Source organism: Chanodichthys erythropterus, chromosome 3 (genome assembly GCF_024489055.1).
Source record: "Chanodichthys erythropterus isolate Z2021 chromosome 3, ASM2448905v1, whole genome shotgun sequence".
Classification (NCBI taxonomy): domain Eukaryota; kingdom Metazoa; phylum Chordata; class Actinopteri; order Cypriniformes; family Xenocyprididae; genus Chanodichthys; species Chanodichthys erythropterus.
In genome coordinates, this window is record NC_090223.1 from 72,880,172 (window position 1) to 72,904,298 (window position 24,127).

Consider the following 24,127-nt stretch of genomic DNA (forward strand, 5'->3'; position numbering starts at 1 on the left):
AATTTTTAACTCATTAATAACTGTTGTCTGGGAACAAAGAAAATTAGTTTGAAATTAATTTGCATTACTGGATTGCACTGTGTTTTGCTTAAAATGGATCTTGTTAAACTCAGCTTCGCCAGCAGGGGGCACCCAAGCGTCGTACTATGCATCAGTAACTGACTAACAGAATAGAAATAGTATTCAGTACGTGATGAGTGCAAATGCAACGGAAAGTGCTCCTTGTGAACCTGTCTTTTTCATGTTTTAACAGAAATTAAATGTGTTGCCCCAAGAACGGACATCACATCCTTTTTAAAAGTGTAACACAAGGTTGCAATAAACGACGTCTTGAGTGCCTACAGTTTGAAAGAGAAAAAAGGCAAACTAGCTTTCAAAGACTTAATTATCTGTGATATAATTATAGACAAGTTTTTTTACCACAACTGGCTATTGTTTTGCATTTTGCACTTAATAAATATATGTATATATGTAAATAAAATACACATTGTTATGGTTGCAAAATACTGTATTTTAAATAATACCATACCTCAAATCTAACACCAATTTTAACATAATCAACCTTCTATATTATTCTTCTAGGAGCAACACAAAAGACTTATAGGTCTTTAAAGGCAACTGATGTGGAAGACCTTATTTCAATGGTGCTGAAATTTGCCCTGCACAGGCATTTAAAATGGTAAGCAATAATGGCAATTTTGTTTTGAGATTATCAATACTATGTCAATACTAGAGGTCGACCGATATATATGTCGGCTGATATATCGGGCCGATATTTGTCATTTTTTAATATATCGGCATCAGCCGATATCCATGTTTGGTAGCGCCGATTTAAAGTCAGGCACATCCACGGGCAGGTGCAATATCTGCAATGGACTGGTGAGCTTGGGCGCTGAAAAAGGTAAAAAGAAAAACACCACAAGATCATAACATCATAAAATTCAGAACATTTCAGTTACGGAAATGATTGCCACAGACAATCAGCCATTTACATTTGTCTCAGGTATTGGTTTTCGGAGGCTAGTGGCTGCAATGGAGCCCAGATACAACCTAAAAACTGAGAAGCACTACCGCACAGACATCCTAGATGGTATCGTTGCAAAAGTTGAGAAGAAAGTAAAAGCACTGATCGCAGAGGATGCTGGCCCTTTTTTATCTTTCACAACAGACTGTTGGTCTGGGGACACTGAAGCACTGATGAGCCTAACATGTCACTTCATTGACGACAACTAGGAAAGGAAACAAGTTGTCCTAAATGCCAAGACCATGTCTGGGTCCCACACTGGGGAGTGCAGCAGCAACATGTTCATCAGCCAAAATTTTTGGTGCTAGCGACACTGCTGGACCCTCGTTATAAGGGTCATGTCTTTTTTTGCAATGGATAAAAGAAGAGCATGCCATTGTGTCCGAGCAACTGAAAACAGCCACCACTGAAGACCAAGGATCAGATCCGAAACAGAGAAGGGTGGAAGATGAAGAATTACCTGGTCCCTCCAGTGTTCTTGAACAAATGTATGCAAACATCTTGGGGCCTCATGAAACTCCTACTCAGGAGAGTGATGATGAGCATCACATCTCTGAGCAGCTGGATCAGTACCTCCGTGAGCCATTGATTGACAGACAGACTGGTCAGCCACTGGAATGGTGGAAACAGAATACATCCCGCCTACACCTTCTTGCACCACCGGCAAGGAAATTCCTCTGTCCACCAAACTCCTCTGTTCCCAGCGAGAGGGTATTTAGTGAGATTGGGAATATTTATGACAACAAGAGGAGCCGCCTCACAGGAGAACATGCAGAACAGTTGTGTTTCCTGCATGACAACCTGCCGTCCTTAAACTGGGAGTACTGAAAATTTTCAGTGAAAGATAGGTAGAGTGAGGAAGACTCAGGGACTGCACTTGAGTTAAAAGTAAAGCACATTCCTTTTTATATTGTTCTGTAATGTTTACAAAATTTCCTTCACTCAAAAATGAGGGGATTTGCTAAATTTTTTTAATGCTGCTAAGTCAAGTGCACGAAAACCTTTAAGTTTTTTTAAGTTGGTTACTTGAGGACTTTGTTTTATATAAAAATGCAGAAAGTTAGAATGCACTTTAGATGTTCTGTGTCATTTATACCAAACACAAATGCTGCTGGTTGCTAGTGTGTTTGCAGCACTACTATTATTTATTTTTTATATATTTTTATTTTTTATATTTTTCAGTTTAATTGATTTTTATTTATAAAGTTGTATTTATTAAAGTTTACATTTATGTTCCTACAAACTTGAAAAATTCTACTTAATAAATGCTCTAAAACTTTTATGTATATGATTGGCAGTTTTTTTTTTAATATTACCTGTTTTATATATTTAATACTTGGTCAGTTTATTGATTTGTTCGGTTAACTTTGGATAAATATTTTATTTTAATACAGTGCAGTGCACAAAATTAAGATTGGAGAGATGTCAGTGTTCAATAAATGATGCTAAGTTTAGAAATGTTGTGCTTATTATTATTGTGACAATTTAGCATGCAAATGAAGGGGAAAACTAAGTGATATTGGCCAAAAAAATCGGCAGCACATATCGGCCATCTGCTAACCCTGAACTCTAAACATCGGCCTGAACTCTCAGTAGGCCTACTCTAAATGTGCCGTTTAATTTATATCTGGATACTAAAATTTTAAACATTGTATACAGGCCCATTGTTGCAAACCTGTCGTTCAGCAGCCAAGTTGGTGAAAAATGTCGCACAGGTGGTGAGTAATAACTTTATATGAATCCGTCTGACATCAAATTAATGCTAGATTTTTTTGCTAGAAATTCCAGACATGGCATCTGAGGACTAAATCTCGTTTTTCACAGTTATTTTGCTTTTTTCCAGATTGATGATGCTTTTGGGAAACACACCCCTGTTCCGCATTATCACTTTCCCAACATTTGTGTCATTATTCTTAAAAGCTAATGTGAATTACATTTGCACAGAGAAAAAAGGGACTAAAAAGAAGGAGAGGATAAAAAGAAGATCTCGTCAGTGTCCGAGGGTTTTATTTATATGTTCCTAAAGTTATCTTAGGAAAGCTATAAGCCCCGAGAACACCCACAATATTACAATACCGTAACTCTTTAACCGTTTGCACTAGCAAAATAATTCTAAATATCAAAATAGTGCTCCTGACAGTAGACAACATGCGCTTTACGCCAATATACGGTTTATTACGGTAATTTTACGCTTTCCGTCAGCAAATGACAACTTTTCAGGGAGAGCAGGAAGGAAGAATTTGAAAAGTTTACAGAGTTTTCGATTACAAAACATTATTAAAAAATGGACAAAAACAGGGTATACAAAAGAGGAGGCGATTGAGTTTATTTTTGGTGACACTATAGGGAGGAGGCTGAGCAGGACTCTTCAGACCTGGAGTCTGCATATTCAGACCTTGAGGAGGTGTAGCAACTCATAATGTAAGTGATATTAATCTGGTGGATTTTTAGACAGGTTTAGACTGGATTTAGATTTTTTAAATTTACTGTAAAGGAATATGAGTGCATTATGTTTAATAAAATATGAGAATAATAATAATTGCATGAATATTTAAATGTTGAATTTTGCAGGTAGTTTAAGACTATTTAGATTTTTAAAAATGTACTGTAAGGGAATACTAATTATGTTTTAAAAGCTATTACAATTATGAAAATATGACATGTTTTTGATGAGTTTATAATATAATACATTTCTCATAATGTAAAACTTGTTATTACATTATGAGCTCAAGATTTTACACACAGAGTTGTGTGCCATCCATCAGAACAAGCCCATGACACGGCAAACCTTTCAGGAGCTGCTGGCTGCTCAGCTCACAGGCGTTCCCCTGGATGGCGATGCGATCATCTATCTGTTCCTGTGAGTGGCATTCAGGACCCATCGAAGAACGCCAGCATGGGTCGGTGTCGTTTCGTACGATGCAAAAAGAGCACCCCATGGAAGTGCCAGGAGTGTGATGTGGGCCTATGCTTGCGATTAGATAGGAACTGCTTCAGAGAGTGACTGGATTGAATTATCAAAAAACACCTGGAGAAAGAAAAGGCTCCTGAGTGTAAACTCTGCAACCCAGTGTGACAAAAAAGCCTTGTATAGATGTATTATAGTTCATTTTTGAAGTTTGAAGTGTTAGATTCTTTCGTCCATTACTTTTCAGATTTTTTCTAAATAAAAAGCAGTAAAAATTTATTCCTGTGTTCAACATTTTTATCTAGTTAAATTCTATTTTCAAACTCACCGCACATTGATGGTCAATAAGTGTAATTTACTGAAAGCCGGGGCGGGGGGTATCCAATTTTACACCTTCTGACTTATTTACACTGTTAAAGAGGTGGATTCTCATGCTAAACATGGCCAAAGTTTCAAAACACAAGTTGGACGTAAGTATTTCTTTGCCAAAAATATTTTTCCAAATCCTCATAAATTTCGCAGTCTTTTTTTTCCAAGTATGGGGCTGTGTGACATCAGAAAGCTCGGAATTTCTTGTACGGGCACTTCTCCTGGAAGAGCGCGTGCACACACATCGACTAGAGCGAGAGAGCAAGAGCACGGCCATCAACGTGCTTCGTTTGGCAGCGCTGCACAGTACTTGCTTGAGAAAGATTTATCACTTTGTTTTTAGACCACAAAATCAACAATGTCACCAAAGAAGTGTGTTTTTGGTTGTGAGGGAAAGATAACCTTGCTTCCAAATTAAGCCAGATAATCTTCCTTGAAAAGCCGTCAATGCAACCATTGATACAAATGCCATATGTTTTTAACTTATTGTTTGAGGCCAAATGAAGTTGGGTCCCTTAGCAAAGAAGCTGCGCTGTCTGAGACGTCTGGCTCTCCTCACTGAATCTCCTGTAGGGCCCAGCTCCTTCAGCACCAAGCGCACATCCTCTTTTCTCACACGCAGACCCTTCTCTCTGCATTTGGCGTACATCCATCGGTACCCATGAAGTTTCTTACATAGATATATACACTAGATGTCGCTTTGGCAGTTCATTGGCACGAATGCATCAATAGAGCCGCCATCTTGGAACAAGGGATCCCCTCCTCTTTAATGCATCAGCGTCAATGTAGTCAAAGGTCTAACGGAAATAAAATCACCATAAATCATCTTAAATGCGATTTTCGAGTTATATTTTGGTTTGTTCCAATGGTCAGACATGTATGTATCATTGAGTCCAGAGAAAATTTAAGGTTTTGATATTAAGATAATCCAGTTTTTAAAAATATAATGCATAGTGCTTGTAGGCCTAAGTTTATTAGTCACATTTTTCGACTTGAGTAAACTTCGAATGAACTATCGCTACTTACCTTAGCCTACTGCATGCAAAATTGCTACAATGGTGTGACTATATACATGTTAATTTAAACATTTATATTGTATTGGTTTATTAGATATGATACACAAAGCAATTTGCAGGTGGAAGCAAATCACACATTTGAGAGGAACATAATGTGAAAGTTGGATAGTTGAGGTGCCAAAGACCATTCAATCTTTTCTTTATTCCTGTCCCACAATAATTTTGCCACATTAAATAAGTATGTACTAAAGTCACATTCATACAGAACCCACCAAAAGTGGTGGTTGTCTATGCCATCTTGAGTCTCAACAATGTGATCACGAAGACCAAATATGTCCTCAGAGCCCGTCAGATGCAGTGCTCAGCCGAGTGAATCACTTTAACGGTACCTTGACTTGGTATTACTAGGCCTCCGTTGTTTCTGAGAGTAAGCAGATGGTATGTATCACCAAAAGATGGTATGGTCAAAGCTACCAAACTACTACCACGTTCATTACATGCAAGTTTTCTCATGACTTGCCCAACTACAAATCCCACAATGTAAACAAGCGCTTTGTCAGTTAGGCACCCAAAGTTTGTTGCTAAATATCTATGGTCCAACACAACACCAGTGATTTGCTCAAAGGGAGAGGATGCAATGCTGTCGTCATCATCGTCCTCAGCTGGTACCACAGATGACGTCAACAGCTGAGAGACACGTGGTGTCATCCTGTGGTTGAACGTTGGCTGTCTTCCCTTTAGCAATGCCACAGCGGACCATAATGAGTTTATAGGAACATGTAATCAATTACAAAATGTGTTAAAAAAATTGCTGTGACAAACTTTTGAAAGATGATCAGGAAAGTTAAGCTTGTGTTAAGTCCAGGACAATCTAATAAAATATGTTTGACAGATAAGGGAATCTTAAAAAACATACATAAATTTGGGTCTTCACCTTTTAAAGATGAATTTGAAATATAAAAACATTTCATAACATTTACATCAACAATCATGAGCATTAAGATATTCTCTGAGAAAAATACTTACAGAAATAGTTAATTGTATTGTAATTGAAATGTAGAAGAAAAGTTTAAGTTTGTAGAAGTAATAGTGTGCAGTAAATATAAAAGGACAAACAGTATAATGCTGCGTTCACACCAAACGCGAATAGAGCGTCAAATTCGCGTCTACCGCGTCTAGTTTGCCGCTTGAACATTTTGAATGCATTCACGCGTCTAGAGCGAAATAGACTCGCGTAAAAAACAACCGTTTGAAGCGAAATTGACACGCGTCAGAGGCGAAATCCGCTTCTTGTGGGAGGGGCAAGTGCTAGGCGCTTGTCTGTTTGCAAGATGGCTGATGTTGATCATGCGTTCATCGAGAGAGCTACCGCTTTGTATTTGCTCTGGAGAGCAGAACAGCGGCGTAGGGGTCAGCGTCGCCGTACTTGGGTCCACCAGACCCTCCGGAGGCGTTCCCAGTTTGGCGAGTATCATCATTTGCTCCAGGAGCTGCGCCTGGATGACGGCCGCTTTCAGCGGTACTTCCGCCTCTCTCGCGCCCAATTTGATGACCTGTTGTCCCGCGTCGGAGCGAGGATCACCCTCCAGGACACCAACTACAGGCGCTCTATCCCAGCTGCGGAGCGCCAGTCCATCTGTTTTCGGTTAGTAAATGTGTATGTATTTTAAATGCAGTATATTATATATATATTAAATACAGTATGCTAAAACACATTATGCTATCAATGTTTCTCAAACTACGGATACCACTGTTGGTACTCTTTCTAGTGATACTCAGTAGGTCTTTGTATTTTAAGTCCTGATTTAATTTTATTTAAACCTGATTTTGTTCTGGTATAATCGTGGTTTAGACCTGATTGAGTCCTACTTTTGTCCTGGTTTAGACCTTTTTCAGTCACATTTTAATCCTTGTTAATTTGTGATTTAGGCTTCCTTTAAATTCATTAAAGTGGTACTATTGCAGTGTACTTATAATAATATTCTAATAATAATATATTATTATAATAATATTTATAACAATGTTTTCAAGGTTTCTTGCCACTGGGGACGAAACATTTAGAAAGACAATTTACAAATATCACTAAAAATATCATGATATCATGGATCATGTCAGTTATTATTGCTCCATCTGCCCTTTTTTGCTATTGCTTGCTTACCTAGTCTGTTGATTCTGCTGTGCACATCCAGATGTTCTGCCCTTTCTAATGGCTTGAATATGAGCTGGCAATGGCATATGCAAATATTGGGGGCGGAGCCCCCGGCTGTTACGTAACAGTCGGTGTTATGTTGAGATTCGCCTGTTCTTCGGAGGTCGTTTAAACAAATGAGATTTATATAAGAAGGAGGAAACAATGGAGTTTGAGACTCACTGTATGTCTTTTCCATGTACTGAACTCTTGTTATTCAACTATGCCGAGGTAAATTCAATTTTTGAATCAAGGGCACCTTTAAGATTAAATGCAATATGTTCTATGTAAGATTATTGGTTTGTATGTTGTTTTGTTCTGCCTCCTCTCTGTTTGCAGGTCATGGCTGCACTGTGTCTGGTCTATCTGTCTGCTCTACTCCTGCTGGCCCAGTTCCAGGCTGTCAGGTCCACCACAACAATGCACATTTAATAATTTTAGACCCTGAGTCATTAACTTTTTCAAATGGTAGGTTTTCCACGTTAGTATATAAGGTAAAATGATAAAAGCAAGTAAAATGATAAAAACATTAATAGTTACAATAGCTGAACAAGGTCATTCCTCATTTGATGTATATTAATTCTATAGGTCTGTGTCGTTTCTTTGTTCAGGTTATTACTGTAAAATAATCTGTCATTTTTTTTGTTTTGATGATAAATGGAGCCAACCTCCAAAAGTAATTAACCTGTCCCGTGATTTCTTTGTTTTCCTCACACAACACTGTCCAGACACACTAAAGTATGTTGGTTGTCTTTACATTAAAATACATGTTTCATATAATCAAGATTTAGATATGGAATAAATAGCATACAAAATGAATATGTGTCATATATTGAAATCAAGTTTTTATGTGATAAAACACTTGCTTTGTTGTGCATTAGAACCACACCAGGCATTTAGTCATATTTCAAAATAATTTATTCAGGCCAAACATAAAATAATTTGAATATAATCTTAAAAAAATACAACATGTACAAACTATTTACATACAGTGACAGAAATAAGAAGGACCTCGCTTGGAACGTGGAAGAGCCTCAGGGAACAAAATGTAGGAGAAGAGGAAGGAGGGCATTCTGCGTTTCCTGCAGAGCCTGCTGCCTCATTTTTTTTAAAGCCTACTGTGGGCTGTGGGGGTCCAGTTGTTCCAAATTTAGCACAACGGTGCCGTTTTCCATCGCCAATTTGTACATTTGAAATTTTATAATTTCTTTAGTGTGAGGCGGCATGCTTTGCAGAAAAGGCAGAAGGCTGAGGAGGAAGTGTTCGTCGGCAGACTGTGGTGGTCGTGGTGGTGGTGGAGGTGGAGGACGCATCAGGAGCTCAAGCAGCGTCTGCTCCACCTCCGACGGACCATCACGGGGACGCCTGGTGCCTCTCCTCCTCTGTTGGCCTGTGAAATCAAAAATACAACACAAAGTCCAATGAGAAGACAGAAAGATGATAATTGAAATAACAAAATTGTCTAGATATTGGGAGTGAGTGACATACATAGCCAGTGCTTAAATACAAGTGTGAAATTGTTTTGAACTTGCTTTAATATATTTTACTTAATTAAAGTTATACTTCAGACATATAAACATTAGGAAGATAAACATGTAAAGGAACAGTAGTTAAAAAGTATGTATGCAGATGATTGGTGGCATACATTGCAATAGAATTGATTATTAGTAAAGGGACTAATTCACAAATTGTTTGGACTTTATGTGAATGTTAGAGCTATGAGTGGATACTGTACTGGAGTTTTCTGCACGTAACATGTTCAGATATTGTTTGTACTATTGCCTTCACACACCTGTGGGTGCAGCAGCAGGGGGTGAAGGACCAGGGACTGGGGAGACAGGAGAAGCGGCAGGGGATCTCGGATCAGCCTCTTCATTATCTGTAGGCTCTGTCAAGACAATACTATATGTTAATACAACACGTTGGTAACAATAGTCATAGAGAGAATACATTATACTCTTCATCTGTACACAATGACAGCATATATGCCTTGTAAATTGGCTTAATTGGAAAACTCACCTGTTTCCGTATCCCCTGCTTCTGCCTCTCCCTCTCCCTGGTCCCTGGGGTGGTTGTACTCTATGATCTGGGCCTCGACCCCCACCATGTTACTGGTGGTCTCCCATGGGGTGACGAAGGGCTTGAGGAATCCCAGGATCTGTGAGTACTTCCACTTCTTCACTGACCCTGCTGCTGACCCACTCCTCTTCTTCATCTCCTTCCTCTTCTCCTTCAGGTACGTGTCCCTGAGGCTTTTCCATTTTTTACTGCACACGTTCTCTGAATAAACACATTATCTTGTTAGCGAAAAGTAGCTGTAGGGGGAATAGTTGTAAAAAACGGCGGGAAGGCCGCGGGTCGATACACAGTTCACTTTTGAGTCACCTACACGTTTATTTACAACTTACCAGGTTGCCCAATCTCCTGCACCGACACTCTTCCAAGCGAGGTCCTTTTTATTCCTGTCTCTATAGAAGTATGAACTTGTGTCATAAATCTCTGGGTGACTGCTCACCTATTAATATCAGTCATTCCTCCATTTTGAATGAGTGACTCCGGGCGGGCCTGCCGCCACAGCAGCAAGCAGGCTCCTGATTGGTTAACGCGGCACGAATTTATGCCAAAGTTCAAATTTTTCAACTCGGGCGTCAGATGCGAATTCGTGTCAAACGCGTAAATGCACAAAAAGCACCATTGGGCACCATGAGGCGAATTCACGTCTTCCGCACCACGCTAAACGCCTCATTCGCGCCGCGAGACCTCCAGACGCGCGTAAACGCGTCTTTACATTGACTTAACATTGAAATCATTCGCGCCAGACGCTCAATTCGCGTTTGGTGTGAACACAGCATAAGACAGACAGTGTAATCTTTGGAAAACAATGTGAGCTTTTCTTGTGCTCACAGCTATCACCAGCAGGTGGAGCTAATTATGCACTCATCAGACAAACATGCAGGCGATATTACCAATAAATGAATTTAAAGTCGTAAAGTACTTAAAAATGACATTTAAATATTTAAGACTTTCAGGTCATGTATAAGAACTTTACTGACAGCAGCAGAAGTAGTCTACCCCCACCACATTTAAAGACCCATTTTTTTCTCTTTTGTAATTTTCTTCCTTTTCTTGTGTAGTCCAAAGAAAATATCATTATAAAAAGGGGCATTGTAAAAAAAAAAGCCCTGTAGCTGAACGCTATGGTCCTGAATGAGTCCCCAGTGGCAAGAAACCTAGAAAACATTGTTATAAATATTATTATAATGTTATTATAATAATATATTATTATTATAATATTAGAATATAGTTTTATGAAAAATATTTTTATCAAGATAAGATTGCCCCTTTTTGCACATTAGTAGGCATTCTAGCTGTAAAACTATTCTACACACCTGAAGTTTTCTAACATTAAAAACATTTGATTAGGGAACAGGATACAGGGTACAGATGTGCTTCTTGATCAATGCAAATTTAAAAATTTAATCTGTTTTTGATTAACAACATGATGCTTCACAGGGATTAAATTACAGAAATGTCCTATCTTAAAGAGATAAAAAAAAAAAGAATTAAATTGCACACAATTTAATTATTCATTCTCTTGATTTACTAAAACGTGAGCACAAGTTACCAACTTGTTACAGTTAGGGTTACGAAATAGTAAACCGTGTGCACATATTAGTAAATCGAAGGAACAAATTAGTAAATTGTGCGCACAATTTAGCATACTATTTTTTTCCTGCATGTCATGTCCGGTGCACCGTACATATATTATGTAAACACAGACTTCTTATTTTGGACATGATAAATCATTGAACAGCTCTATCACAATAGAACCAAATCAACAGGAAGCTACTGATGCAGAATATTAATTATGGTTTGCTGTGCATCAATAGCTGGACTACCAACAGGTCCTGCAAGAATGTCCACATCCTGCAGTTGTTGCATCTGTGTCTGAGATGGACTGAATTGGTAAGCAGGAACTGTAACAACTTCCTGCCAATCCACGGCAGGAATTGCACCATCTTGCGCAGGTGTGTCCCCAAAAATCTGTCATGGCAGTGAGTGATGGTGTTTGACTCTGAAGACATCCTCTGACAAACATCTGATATGGTGTGTGGTGACCAGCAGTGCGCAATCCATGATTGTTCCACTGTTCCCTGAAAACCTCCAAGTCCCGGTTAATCCGGGGAATGTACACATGATGCAGTGCCCACATGTGTAGCTCGTTGGTACAGTCAATGACTCCATCACTCTAGAGAACAGAGAAAAGCTGGTGGTACACATTAGTCATGCCCCGCCAAAGATCTCCCCAAAGTCTCTCAATTCTTTGGTTGTGCACACTTCTACCACGGATGGCACTTCCTCTCTCAGATCCACGATAGATGTTCATAAACAAACAAACTGTATTGTTTTCTCCTCTGTGGTCACATCTAACTCGAGATGGAACCCCAAACCTAGCTGTGGCTTAAACAAACTGGTCAAACACTGTGCCGGCCCTGTTGTTGTCAGAAGCTTTCAAAAATACAACCAGTCTGAAAAAATCCCATACTGTCACACCCCAACTCTCCTGTCATTTCAGTTTAAATATGAATCACTAGTATTCGCTGGGTCACATGACCATAAATGATAAGATTACTTCCTCTCAGTGACCATTGCATGTACCCTTCACTAATAGGCCCTTAGTAAAGGGATTCTAATACTAATGGCGTCCTTTTCTCAAAGTGCCCTTCAAGGGCTCAAAAATGCAGTGTGGAATTTGACCTTGAATATGCGGCTAATAGTGATGTAATGATTTTTACTTTGTCCATCAAAGGACACAAAGTAAAGTAGGGATTGGTACTCACATCACCGCTGACGTTGTGATTTTAGGATCACACGTCTCTTAAGGGGTGATTATGAGTACATCAGATGACCACTTCCCCTTTTTTCCCTAGTTCAGGGCACCAGTCAAGGTGTTTTACCTTGGCGGTATGAGAACACTCCCAACAGGGGCTTTCATTCATTTAGAATTAATGTAAAGTGGTCAGCTGATTTTTCTGAAAGATTGGTGATATTGCTAACTTGTAGAACCTCTTCTGTATTATCAGCACAAGGAAGACACAAGTGTAATAAAAATAAATTTTATTAACAAAAAGATAAACAAGAATAACTAACACAACTACTAAATGAATACCATGAATGATAAAAGAATAAAGTACATAAGATACATAGAATACAAGTGATTAAGTTGGGTGTGGCTATGGAAGAGTTACGTTATCTTATGGAAAGATAAACTGTTTCTCTGAAAATAATAAGGTGGAGAGCCTTATTATACACTAAACAAATAAATGAAAGATTATTTATTAACTAACATCAGCTATATTACATCTAATGTGAATTAGGAAATTATATACTGATAAAATACAACAATGCCAAGGTCTCTGGAAAGAGGTTTGGTTAAGTGATATTTACATTCCACGTGGTCGAGTCCGATGACGGTGATGTCTTCCACTGGTTGTGCGGGGTGACAGTGCAGTGGGGAGAGGAGCCAGAATCTGTTTCAACAGTCTTGAACACGAAGCTCTGTGTGATGCTGATCTCCTGGAGCACCAAAGGGTCCTAAAATCTGGAACACGCAGATGAGGCCCTGGTGTAGGTGCAGAAGGTCCTTAACAATCTGGAACACACAGATGAAGGTACCTTGAAGTGAAGGTTTGCTCTCCTGAGCTTAACCTTGTTGCAGATGTCGTCACTGTCTTGCTGGACGGAAACTCTGAACATAGTGTTTGTTGATGTCTCTTTCCTCGCAGGCTAGAGGCTCAGAACGTTTGAACTAATTGTTAAATACTATTGAACTAGCATATTGCATATAAAAATTAGTTCAAACGTTGGCCTGTGGAGGGCAGTAATACGCTTAGCAGCGTCTACACTGCTGGAATTCTAATAGAGGAGAAGAAGAAGAGAGCTAGTTCAAGATGAGAATTTAAGATTAAAACTTATATAATTTTCAATTTTTTTTTTAGAAAATGAGTGACTGTTTCACTAGATAAGACCCTTATTTCTCATCTGGGATCGTGCAGAACAGTTTGAAGCTGCAGTAAAACTAATTTTGACCTTCAATCGTTTGGTGCCCATTCAAGTCCACTATAAGGAGAAAAATCCTGGAATGTTTTCATCAAAAACTTTAATTTCTTTTCGACTGAAGAAAGAAAGACATGGACATCTTGGATGACATGGGGTAAATTATGAGTAAATTATCAGGAAATGTTAATTTAAAAGTGAACTAATCCTTTAACTTTACACTGTGTGCAGAATTATTAGGCAAGTTGATTTTCTGATCATATTTTTTTTCCAAGTACATTTTACCAATTCCAATCCACATCAATCTTAATAACTACTATTAATATTGTTTTTAATCATTTATAAGTGATACATAATTGTTCATGAAGGCTGGAAATGAAAAACGCCTTATATTTAGGTGTGCAGAATTATTAGGCAGGTTTTCTTTTACAGGCAAAATGAGCCAAAAAAGAGATTTAACTCAGACTGAAAAGTCAAAAATGATTAAATATTCATGAGAAGGACACAATACTAATGCAATACTAGAAATTGCAAAGTTAAAGCATGACCAATGGACAGCAAAACTCTCAATGGGTCAGCGGGGTCATACAAAAACAGGTGGAGAAGAAAAGGCACATGTTAACTGCAAAAGAATTAAGAATTAAGGTGAAGAATTAAGTGTGAAACAATCAGGAGCCCTTTAGTCTCCAGCGCCACCATTTCCCAGTACTGAAACCTACCTGGAGTCTCCAGAAGTGTGAGGTGTCAATTCATCTTCCAAAATCTGGCAGTAAGGTGTTGGAGTTCACCTTTAGTCCATCTCTTATCCTGAAATGTCCGTCTTGCAGAGATGGACTAAAAATGATCTTCTAAAACTTACTGCCAGATTTTGGAAGATGAATTCTTCAAACATTGGTACAAGAGGATGTGGTGCTGGTCCTTCAGGAGTCACTTTCAATCTGTCTGTCTATAAAGCCTATAAAAACTAGTCTTAATGTATTTTATAACACTTGATTCTTATTAAGAGCGGGTCATTTTTTAGGATTCTTTAGCTAATCTAAGTCTCTGAGATCCTGACACCTCGCACTTCTGGAGACTCCAGGTAGGTTTCAGTTCTGGAAAATGGTGGTGCTGGAGACTAAAGGGTTCCTGATGGTTTCACACTTAATTCTTCACCTTAATTCTTAATTATTTTGCAGTTAACATGATTCTTTTCTTCTCCACCTGTTTTTGTATGACCCCGCTGACCCAATGAGCATTTCACTGTCCAATGGTCATGCTTTAACTTTGCAATTTCTAGTATTGCATTAGTATTGCGTCTTTCTCATGAGTATTTAATCATTTTTGACTTTTCAGTCTGAGTTAAATCTCTTTTTTGGCTCATTTTGCCTGTAAAAGAAAACCTGCCTAATAATTCTGCACACCTGAATATAAAGGCGTTTTTCATTTCCAGCCTTCATGAACAATTATGTGTCACTTATAAATGATTAAAAACAATATTAATAGTAGTTATTAAGATTGATGTGGATTGGAATTGGTAAAATGTACTTGGAAAAAAAATATGATCAGAAAATCAACTTGCCTAATAATTCTGCACACCGTGTAATGTGCATGGTATAGGCCTACTTATTAATGTCATTGTAGGTCACTTTGGACAAAAGTGTCACTAAATATCATAAACATCAGTCAAGTTATTATACTGCTGACTCTAGCATCCATTTCATTATCAAGTGTAACCTAAACAATCATGTCTATTTAACTTCACCTGCTGGCCCAAGAATCACTGATTCTATCTGTTTCTCGCTGTAACAGACTCTGCCTGCTCACGGGCTTGCTGCTCTGCCTCATTTTGGACATTATCTTCAAGTGTATTCTCACCTTCCTCAGACCTACACTCCCCTGTGCTACATTTCTTCTTAAAAAAATTAGAGATGCTTGTTGATTTTATCTTCATCCTGTGCAAATTGACATAGTACAGTGTGACTAGCCATAGCTAGTAAAATAAATTTGCAGCTTATTAGCACCTTATTAGCTAATGTTAATTCAACACTGTAAAAACTTTACTGAGGAACATTTAGTTGGCAAAAAAAGTTAACTTTAGAAGCAGTGGTGTAGTGTAGTTTTTTGTACTGAGTATTCTGTGAAGTCCCGTTTGGATTTTGTTTTGCACCATTTCCTGCTAATCTGTCATCATAGTTATGCATTTGAATTCACTAACTTGAAATTCGATTCAATATCAATAATAATGATTCAATAATAATGTTATTTTGGATATACTGTATATCAGGTACAGTAGATGGCAAATTTTCTCAAGAAAAAAAAAATCTCTCAACTAATGAGTCATTCTACGAAACGGGTGCCATTTCCACTTTGCATTTTTCAAAATTTTCATTATGAACAAACTTTTTTTTAAACAAACCTACAAATTAAAAGATATGTTAATCCTCCAAAAAAACATATTTTCCCACCTCAAGCACAAAATCTTTATTAATATTATCCTTTTTATTCAGGCAAGGAAGCCATTCTTGTACCACCCCGTCATGGACAATGTGTACGCCATTGGAGCAGTAAAACAAGAAATAGATTTTTAAAATCTAATGTTTTCCTAATAGAAATATGTCCCTTTTTTGGAAACCATCAATAGAAAGTCTGTAATTTAATATATTTTTTTATTTTTAGATTTTTATTCATGAAACATGAATTTGACCTTTCAATGGCCTCATTGTTTGTACTGAAAAATTGAATTTAAAAAATACAAATAAAGTTACATTTGTCTGATCAGTCCACACAACAAGAACATCATTCAACATTAATTTATGTAATATTTAATTTTCTTTAACATGAACCTTTAACAAAATGACCCTATGACGGGGTGGTATGGACAAAGTGTTTCTCTATATGATCTGCTGGTTTTAAACTTTAAAAACTGGGGGAGGGAGACATTCAAACTGAGTATAAAGTGTGTGAGTGATATAGTGAGTGAATTAATGAACCAAACAGTGTTGCCAAGTCTGTGTTTTTCCTGTAAAATGGGGCTAGGCTACTTTTACACTGTTGCCGCGGGTTGTTTTTCATGTCCACGGGTTGAAGCGAGCACAAATAACATGATATTTAGCCCTTGGAATGCACATTTTACCAAGGGAACCCTTAAAAAATCCAGAATATGATTTTTATCAGGGGACATTTTGGGATGAAATTTACCACTCCGTCACGTTTTTGTGATGGGGTGGTATGTGACGGGGTGGTAAATTTCATCCCAAAATGTCCACAAATCTCCCATGTGGTCAAGTTTCTCACCTAGCATACATGCATTCAATCTGAATTATAATTATCTTTGTATTAATAATGTAAAAAAATAATAAAAAACAGTTTCCCCTATCTATTGTGCGTGACGGGGTGGTAAGTGTAAGCTTGACGGGCCCTGCCTAACATGAAAAAGAACATGAAAATGAAAATAAACAATGCAAAAAAATATTCATAGTTGCCTTCTTTTTTTCCCGGTGGCTATAAGGCTCAAATGATGTCACTTAGGCTTTGTGGTGTCATTTAAAGGAACAGAGCATTATTTATAGATAAAACAAGTTAGTGTGACGGGGTGGTAAGTCAAACTGAGGGACGTGCACAAATCATAAAATATTTACAAAAAAATAAGGTTTATTGTGAATAAATATATTTTGTTTAAACAGGGACACACATATAGTCCTGAAAATAGTATATGTTTTAAAAAAATATATAACTTATTTGGTGATATTTTAGATGCAAATGTCATGTTGGTTAACATGGACATGTGAAATTGGCTATGTAATAATGAAAAATAATTAAAAATAGTATGCTAATCTTCAAAAAAACCATTTGATCATATATTATGTCAAAACGAACATCTGACCAAATGTTGCGGACCCAAATGGCACCCGTTTCGTAGAATGACCCTAATGCTGTAAACTACACATTCATACTGAAGGTTAAAATTAACTGATTTGTATACAAACTTAAACTACACTTAATGTGTTTCAATTCGGACACATGAATGAACTCTGCTTTATGAACTCATACAACCTTTTTTTACCATGATTGTTTGTATCATGTTTCTCACTGTTTTAATTTTAATACAAAGATTAACTGGTAAAACCGTCAATGCACTTCTGTGATTGTAAACAATGCAGCGTGTGAACAGGACTTTTATTTTGGAGTGACGACATGACGTCATAAGACTGCGCCGAACTCCTGCATCTGCTGAAGAAAGGTTTGTTTTAAGAATTTAATCTGTTTAAATCTATAGAAACAGTTAAAGGTTTTAATATTTTTACAAACGATGTGAAATTAGTTTATTTACTATTTAATGTAACATTGTGATTCTTTATCTAAGTGTAATGAAGGATAATTGTGTGAGTAAAACTCATATCCACTGATGAGAAACAGTAATCCTGCGTCTCATTTCTCTCTCTATATATATTATAAATCAGTTTATCATGAACACGAGTTCAATCTCTGGCGATTAATGATGGAGAAACTGAACTTTTAAACTCCGAGTCAATTGAATCAAATACTTTTTATAAAATGATTCAGTGAATCACGACACGTGCTGCTCAAACAGTGAACATGAACGAGAACAACAAACACTAACAAACTAACTAATCATGTTTCATCAGTTATAAATGCCTAAATATGAAGTTTATTCATTTGCAGTGTTCGTTTTTTAGAGAATATTTGTCTAACCATTATTAACTCATTACTATAGTGAGTAAATGTGGTAATGTGTAACTACATCACTTTAAATTCACTGTTTCCATTAAATCTAATCCTGGACCACAAAACCAGTCGTAAGTCGCACGGGTATATTTGTATATTTGGGGGGCACCACTACTATTTTAGTTATGAAAAAAATAAATAAATAAATGTTAAGCCAAAACGAATTAATTTAAAGCTCAACTGAAACAGAAACTGGCGTTATAACCTATAATTTGGCACAAATCCAAAAGTTTACATAGTTACGATTTGGAGGCTAAACTATATTATTTAAACACTTTTATTGTACACATACTACTATAACTTTTTACATATTTGGTTGAATGTATGTTATTTTTACAATTAACACGCTGCAATGTCAAGTTGCTAAAACCGATATATGTTGTGCGTACGTGAGGCGCCGGCGCGATCACTTGAATTTACTTATTAAAGTTTCCACTTTGTCTTTTGCTATGCCTACTCGGACATTTATGGCCACATAGATGTAACACCGTTCAAATCTGTGAAGGGTTAAAGGTTAAAGGGTTATAAGAATTTTGCAGTTAAATATCCAAAAACCACTAGGCCAGTGTTATATATTTTGTTCACTTGAGTACTTACAATATCCCAAATGTTTCCAACTATTTGGAAATCGTGAGAAAATTGCAATTTTAACCAAGGGTCCGGGACGTGTGAGGAGTCGCCTGTCTATGATGTCATACCCGCGTTCCCCTCGGTTTAATCGATTGTATGGTTTGTCATGCTTAATATGTGTTTATAATCATTAAATACTATAAAAAACTGCAAACAAAAATAAACATACAATATTTCATATATTTATTAGTTTATTTTTACTAAGTTGTTTTTAGTTTGTTAGAATCTCACGCTCACAGATGACGTGGTCGTTGAGAGCCTCAGGCAACTGTTATGATTGCATTTGAATGAATAAGCTACCTAGAGATGATTAACAAATATTTTTAAGTCAAGTTGCTGTTTTCATACTTCTGTAATATTTTTCAGTCAATATTAAATTACATAAAGAACTATGAGTTTCAGTTTGTGGTGTATTTTTGTAGGTTTCAAAGTAACTTGAATGCAAAGTAATTAGTAATTATGTAATCTGATTACTTTTTACATTCAGTAATCATGAATGTAATCAAATTACAATTTTAATGTAGTAATTTGTAGTGGATTACTTTTTTTGAGTAACTTACCCAACACTGCCTAATCAAATAAACTGCCAATGTCAAATAAACCACGCAAAATGATCAGAGCGCTCAGACTGAAGCCTAGTTGTAGTGGGGTAAAGTAATTATTACCAGAGCTTTTCAGTGATTTTAGTCCCGTCCGAATGTGCCATCTCAGTAATCATTACGGGCAATGTCAGTTTACTTCATATTTGTGCAGTTTTTATTTTTATACAAAAACAACGTTAACTTTATAAAAGACCCGCATTTCTAACTTTCATTCATGAGGATAACATGGATAATTTGACATGGTTTAAGCCACGCACACACTTAACAATTGTAAGGTCGATTATGAATGTAAATCGACACTTATGACTGATCGCGCTCAAACGCGTCCAGTCAGAGCCAGTTGCGTTCAGTCTGCGATTACAGTCGGCATTTAAATTCTATGTATAAGTATTTAAATCGGCTTCAGCCGCAGGAAACAATCACTGTATGTTGAGCTCAGTCTTAGAATGTTTTAGATAGTTGTTAAAGCCGGGGACACACCTAACGATTAGCTGAAACATTCTAAGATTTAACTGAACACACATACCGATTGTTTCCTGCTACTGAAGCAGATTTATATACTTACACATGGAATTTGAACACCGACTGTAATCGCAGACTGAACGCGACTGGACGCGTTAGAGCGCGATCATTCATAAGTATCAATTTACATTCATAATTGGCCTCACAATCGTTAAGTGTGTGCGCAGCTTAAATGTGTGCCCGGCTTTAGTGTAAGATTTTTGCCCATCTTTTGAAAAATGCAGTTTTAAAAGTAAACTATCACTTTTACCAGTAGATGGCTGCAGAGCTCCACTATCCTCCAAAAACTATCCTCCAAATGTTGAGTAAAAAAAAAATAAAAAAGAGTAAAATTACATTTATTATTTTTTTTTTTTTTAAAAACAAAACAATTATTTTGTTACAAAATTAAATTTTGTTGCCTGGGGTCTGTGGAGAACCCAAAGACCCTGAAGGGGCTCGCACACTGGACGTGAAGCTCAGCGCAGCACGACTTTAAAATTCGAACGCATTGTTTTCTATGAGTGTACGCACACCGGCGGTGACATTCGGCACCTGTCTACAGTGCCCAGCTATGACTCAGAAAACAATGCGTTCAAATTTTAAAGACGTGTCCGGTGTGCAAGCCCCTTGAGTGTACTGCACAAGGGTTAAAGTAGCTAGACAGATTCTGCCAGTGTTGGTTCAGAGTAAACAATGATGTACTTCTGAGTCCTTAAGATGGAGGGAAGTTAGCAAGGCAAGGGCATAAAAATCTGAACTTGATTGCAGCCCTGAAGTACCTCAAAAGGACACTTTGTAGATTTATTTGAAATATACATCAGTCTCAGATCAGAGTATCAGAGCTGATGAGTTGAACCTAGAGCAGGAATGACCAAACCTGTTCCTGGAGACGCTCCCCCCCCATTTTTGAAGAGGTGCACGTCAGGCTACATCCTAGGTTACGTGTGGAACTCACAGCCTACGGCGTACCTACGGGGTACACACGACGCAGAAGTATAAATCAGCCTTAAATCTTCAGGAATGCTTGAAAATTACAGGCAGGTGTATTTGATGAGGGATGAAACTTAACTCTGCAAAAGAGTGGCCCTCCAGTACCAAAGCTGCCCATCCCTGATCCATAGGATAGGATAGTGTATAGATCATAAATGTTGTTAATTTTAATGCTTTAAATCTCTAAAATTTTTTTTGTCTATTTTTGCCCTAGATCTGATGGCACCGAGAGAGGCGAGTCATGAACTTAATGAAAGGGATGAAGAGAAAAAACATCATTCAATGAGTGAAAAAAAATCAACAAAAATTTCCTTACAAAAAGGAGCTCAAAAGACTGGAACTAAAAGTTATTTCACCTGCCAACAGTGTGAAAAGACTTTTGATCAACATAGAAACCTTCAAGTCCATTTGAGAGTTCACACTAGAGAGAGATCCTTCACTTGCCAACAGTGTGGAAAGAGTTTCACACGTAAAGACATGCTTAAAGTCCACATGAAAATTCACACTGGAGAGAAACCTTTCACTTGCCAACAATGTGGACAGAGTTTCAGACATAAAGGAAGCCTTAAAGACCACATGAGAACTCATACTGGAGAAAAGCCTTACACCTGCCAACAATGTGGAAAGAGTTTCAGTCATAAAAGTAGCCTTAAAGACCACATGAGAACTCACACTGGAGAAAAGCCTTTCACCTGCCAACAGTGTGGAAAGAGTTTCATTCATAAAGGACACCTTATAGACCACATGAGAATTCACACTGGAGAAAAGCCTTACACCTGCCAACAGTGTGGAAAGAGTTTCAGTCGAAAAGGACACCTTATAGACCACATGAGAACTCACACTGGAGAAAAGCCTTAAGCTTTGATTGTTTATTTTCTAAAATCAAAATAAAACAGCTCTATATTGCAATAAATCAAGGTTGACACAACAGCCTCTTACATGTTAAAAGTGTGAAACTCACAGTTCACAAAGCTTACGCTACATCCTATGCCTTCTCTATAGGTTGTTTGCACATGATGTCAGTGCTGCACGCGAAATGTGGCAGGAGGGGAAGGAGTGATTGATAAGAATATATTCTATCCCATTGAATGATAATTTGGTGTTTTCACTTCAGTTTTGTAGAATTCGGTTTACAATGTTGATCATGAGAACTGTGTCACATGCTGCTGCTTCAGCCATCATATGGTAGAAAATGTCAGAATAAATAAATGTGTTCAACAAGCTGACAGAAGTTGATCCATTTCTTTGTGGGTAGAGTGTAAATGTAACGTACTACTAACTAACGTAACCTTGGTTCCCTGAGATATGGAACGAGTACTGCGTATGGGGAAAGGTCTCCTTTTTCCCCATTACTGAAGCCTTTTTCAATAACGCAGTGTAACTGCATCGTCACTGGTTCACTCATAGACAAGTTGTTGAACCAATGACGGCATGGCATAGCTGCGCGGCCTATGGCGACAAAGCGCGCAAATAAGCCAGTCTAAATGGGCAGGGCTACAGCTATAAGCAGGCATTACGCCATAGCATTTCAGGTCATTCGACTGAAGCGACGACACTGAAGCCGCAGCCTTGTGGCACGGCATGTATCACAGTACTCGTTCCGTATCTCAGAGAACCGAGGTTACGCTAGTAACCGAGTACGTTCCCTTTCGATACTTCACTTGTACTGCGTATGGGGAAGGAATTCAACCGCGCCGTGCCACAGCAGGGAATGACTGGACTTGTCTTTTGTCTTGGATACCGCGAGGGAACCAGTGGACAAGTGAGAAGGCCGGAGCCGTCGAACCCATAGTTAATCTCGCAAACGGAAGTTAACTCCCGGAGTGGCATGAAGTGGAGCTCGATAGAGGCCACTGTATCATACCAAGAGGGCCCGAGCTAGTAAAGTCGGGACATCCAAATTATAAAATCTGACAATGGTGGACGGCGAGGACCAGCCGGCCGCCTCACAGATGTCTTAATAGAAACTCCACTGGGACCAGGCCAAAGAGGAAGCCATTCCTCTAGTGGAGTGGGCTCTGACTCCTATGGGGTAGTTCTGGCCCATAGAGGAGTAACAAAGAGCAATAGCGTCAACTGTCCAACGCAAGAGACGTTGCTTTGAGATCGAAGACCCTTTGGTGCGGCCGACAAAGCAGATAAGGCCTGAGGTCAGCTGAACGCAGTGGCTCAAAGGGAGGCCATTTGAGAGCTCTGAGGACCAGAGCAGGGGCGTCGGACTGGGGGGGTAAAGGGTACCGAGTACCCAGGGCCCGAGGCGGGGGGGGCCCTTAGAAGTCAGTTTTCTATACATATATATACATGCACTGACATTTGTATAGCATTTATGAACAAATAAAAAGTTACTGTGCAAAACTAAACTTGTAGTTAGGCACTGGTTTGGTATAAAAAAAGTCATTTTCATGTTGTGCAACGCCCCACCACCCCTCTCGAATCAATGTAAATGGTACGACCTGCAGGTCAGGTGCTTCTGTGGTGAATAAGTTAATTAGACAGGAGCTGGAGTTAGCCGTGATATGAACTAGGAAGACAGGGGAAGAGTCATGTCTTTCCATAAGAAAGGAAAATCAGGGGCTCAAAAACGAATAGAAAAGAAGATTAAAGAGAGAAAGGCAAATGAGGGCAAGCAGTTGCTCACTCAGGTTTTTGAAAAGAAAGGTGAGCTCCAAATGCATCATCGAGCATTGACATTGTTTTAACATAAAAATCTACTCCAGGTAGAATAGCATACATTTATGTTCGTACTCTATGTGAATAATATACCAATACTTTATAGTATCACACCCTACAAAGCGAGCAAACAATATTTATGGGTAAATAACGGAGTGAGAAGCAGACGGAGGCGGAGCCTGCGCAGCTCGTCTCCTCTTCTGCTGCAGTTCTCCCGTTCTTCCCAGAGTCAGAAGTTTACATGAAAACACTGTATATTTCCCTCCATTATCAAAATCTAACACCCGCGAAAACACAGATCGTTAGCGCCTATTTTACCGCATTGTTATGCAAATCAGCTCGCGCACACTCTTACATCAAGTACAGGATTGTTCTCAGTTTAATGCACATCTTAATGATTGAAAATGACTTATTTTAAAACGTAATTCAAAGACTGAATGT

The 24,127-nt window shown here is 38.1% G+C and overlaps 1 protein-coding gene across 1 annotated transcript in view; it reads left to right on the plus strand.

The window, feature by feature from the left end:
• LOC137006398 (zinc finger protein 271-like) overlaps nucleotides 1-22,521 on the plus strand; it is a 103,494-nt gene extending 80,973 nt beyond the window's left edge. The window contains exon 3 of the mRNA XM_067367116.1: nucleotides 21,448-22,521. Coding sequence (XP_067223217.1) covers nucleotides 21,448-21,874 — 427 coding nt within the window. The 3' untranslated portion in view covers nucleotides 21,875-22,521. The remainder of the gene's footprint in view (nucleotides 1-21,447) is intronic.
• The last annotated feature ends 1,606 nt before the right edge of the window (nucleotides 22,522-24,127 follow it).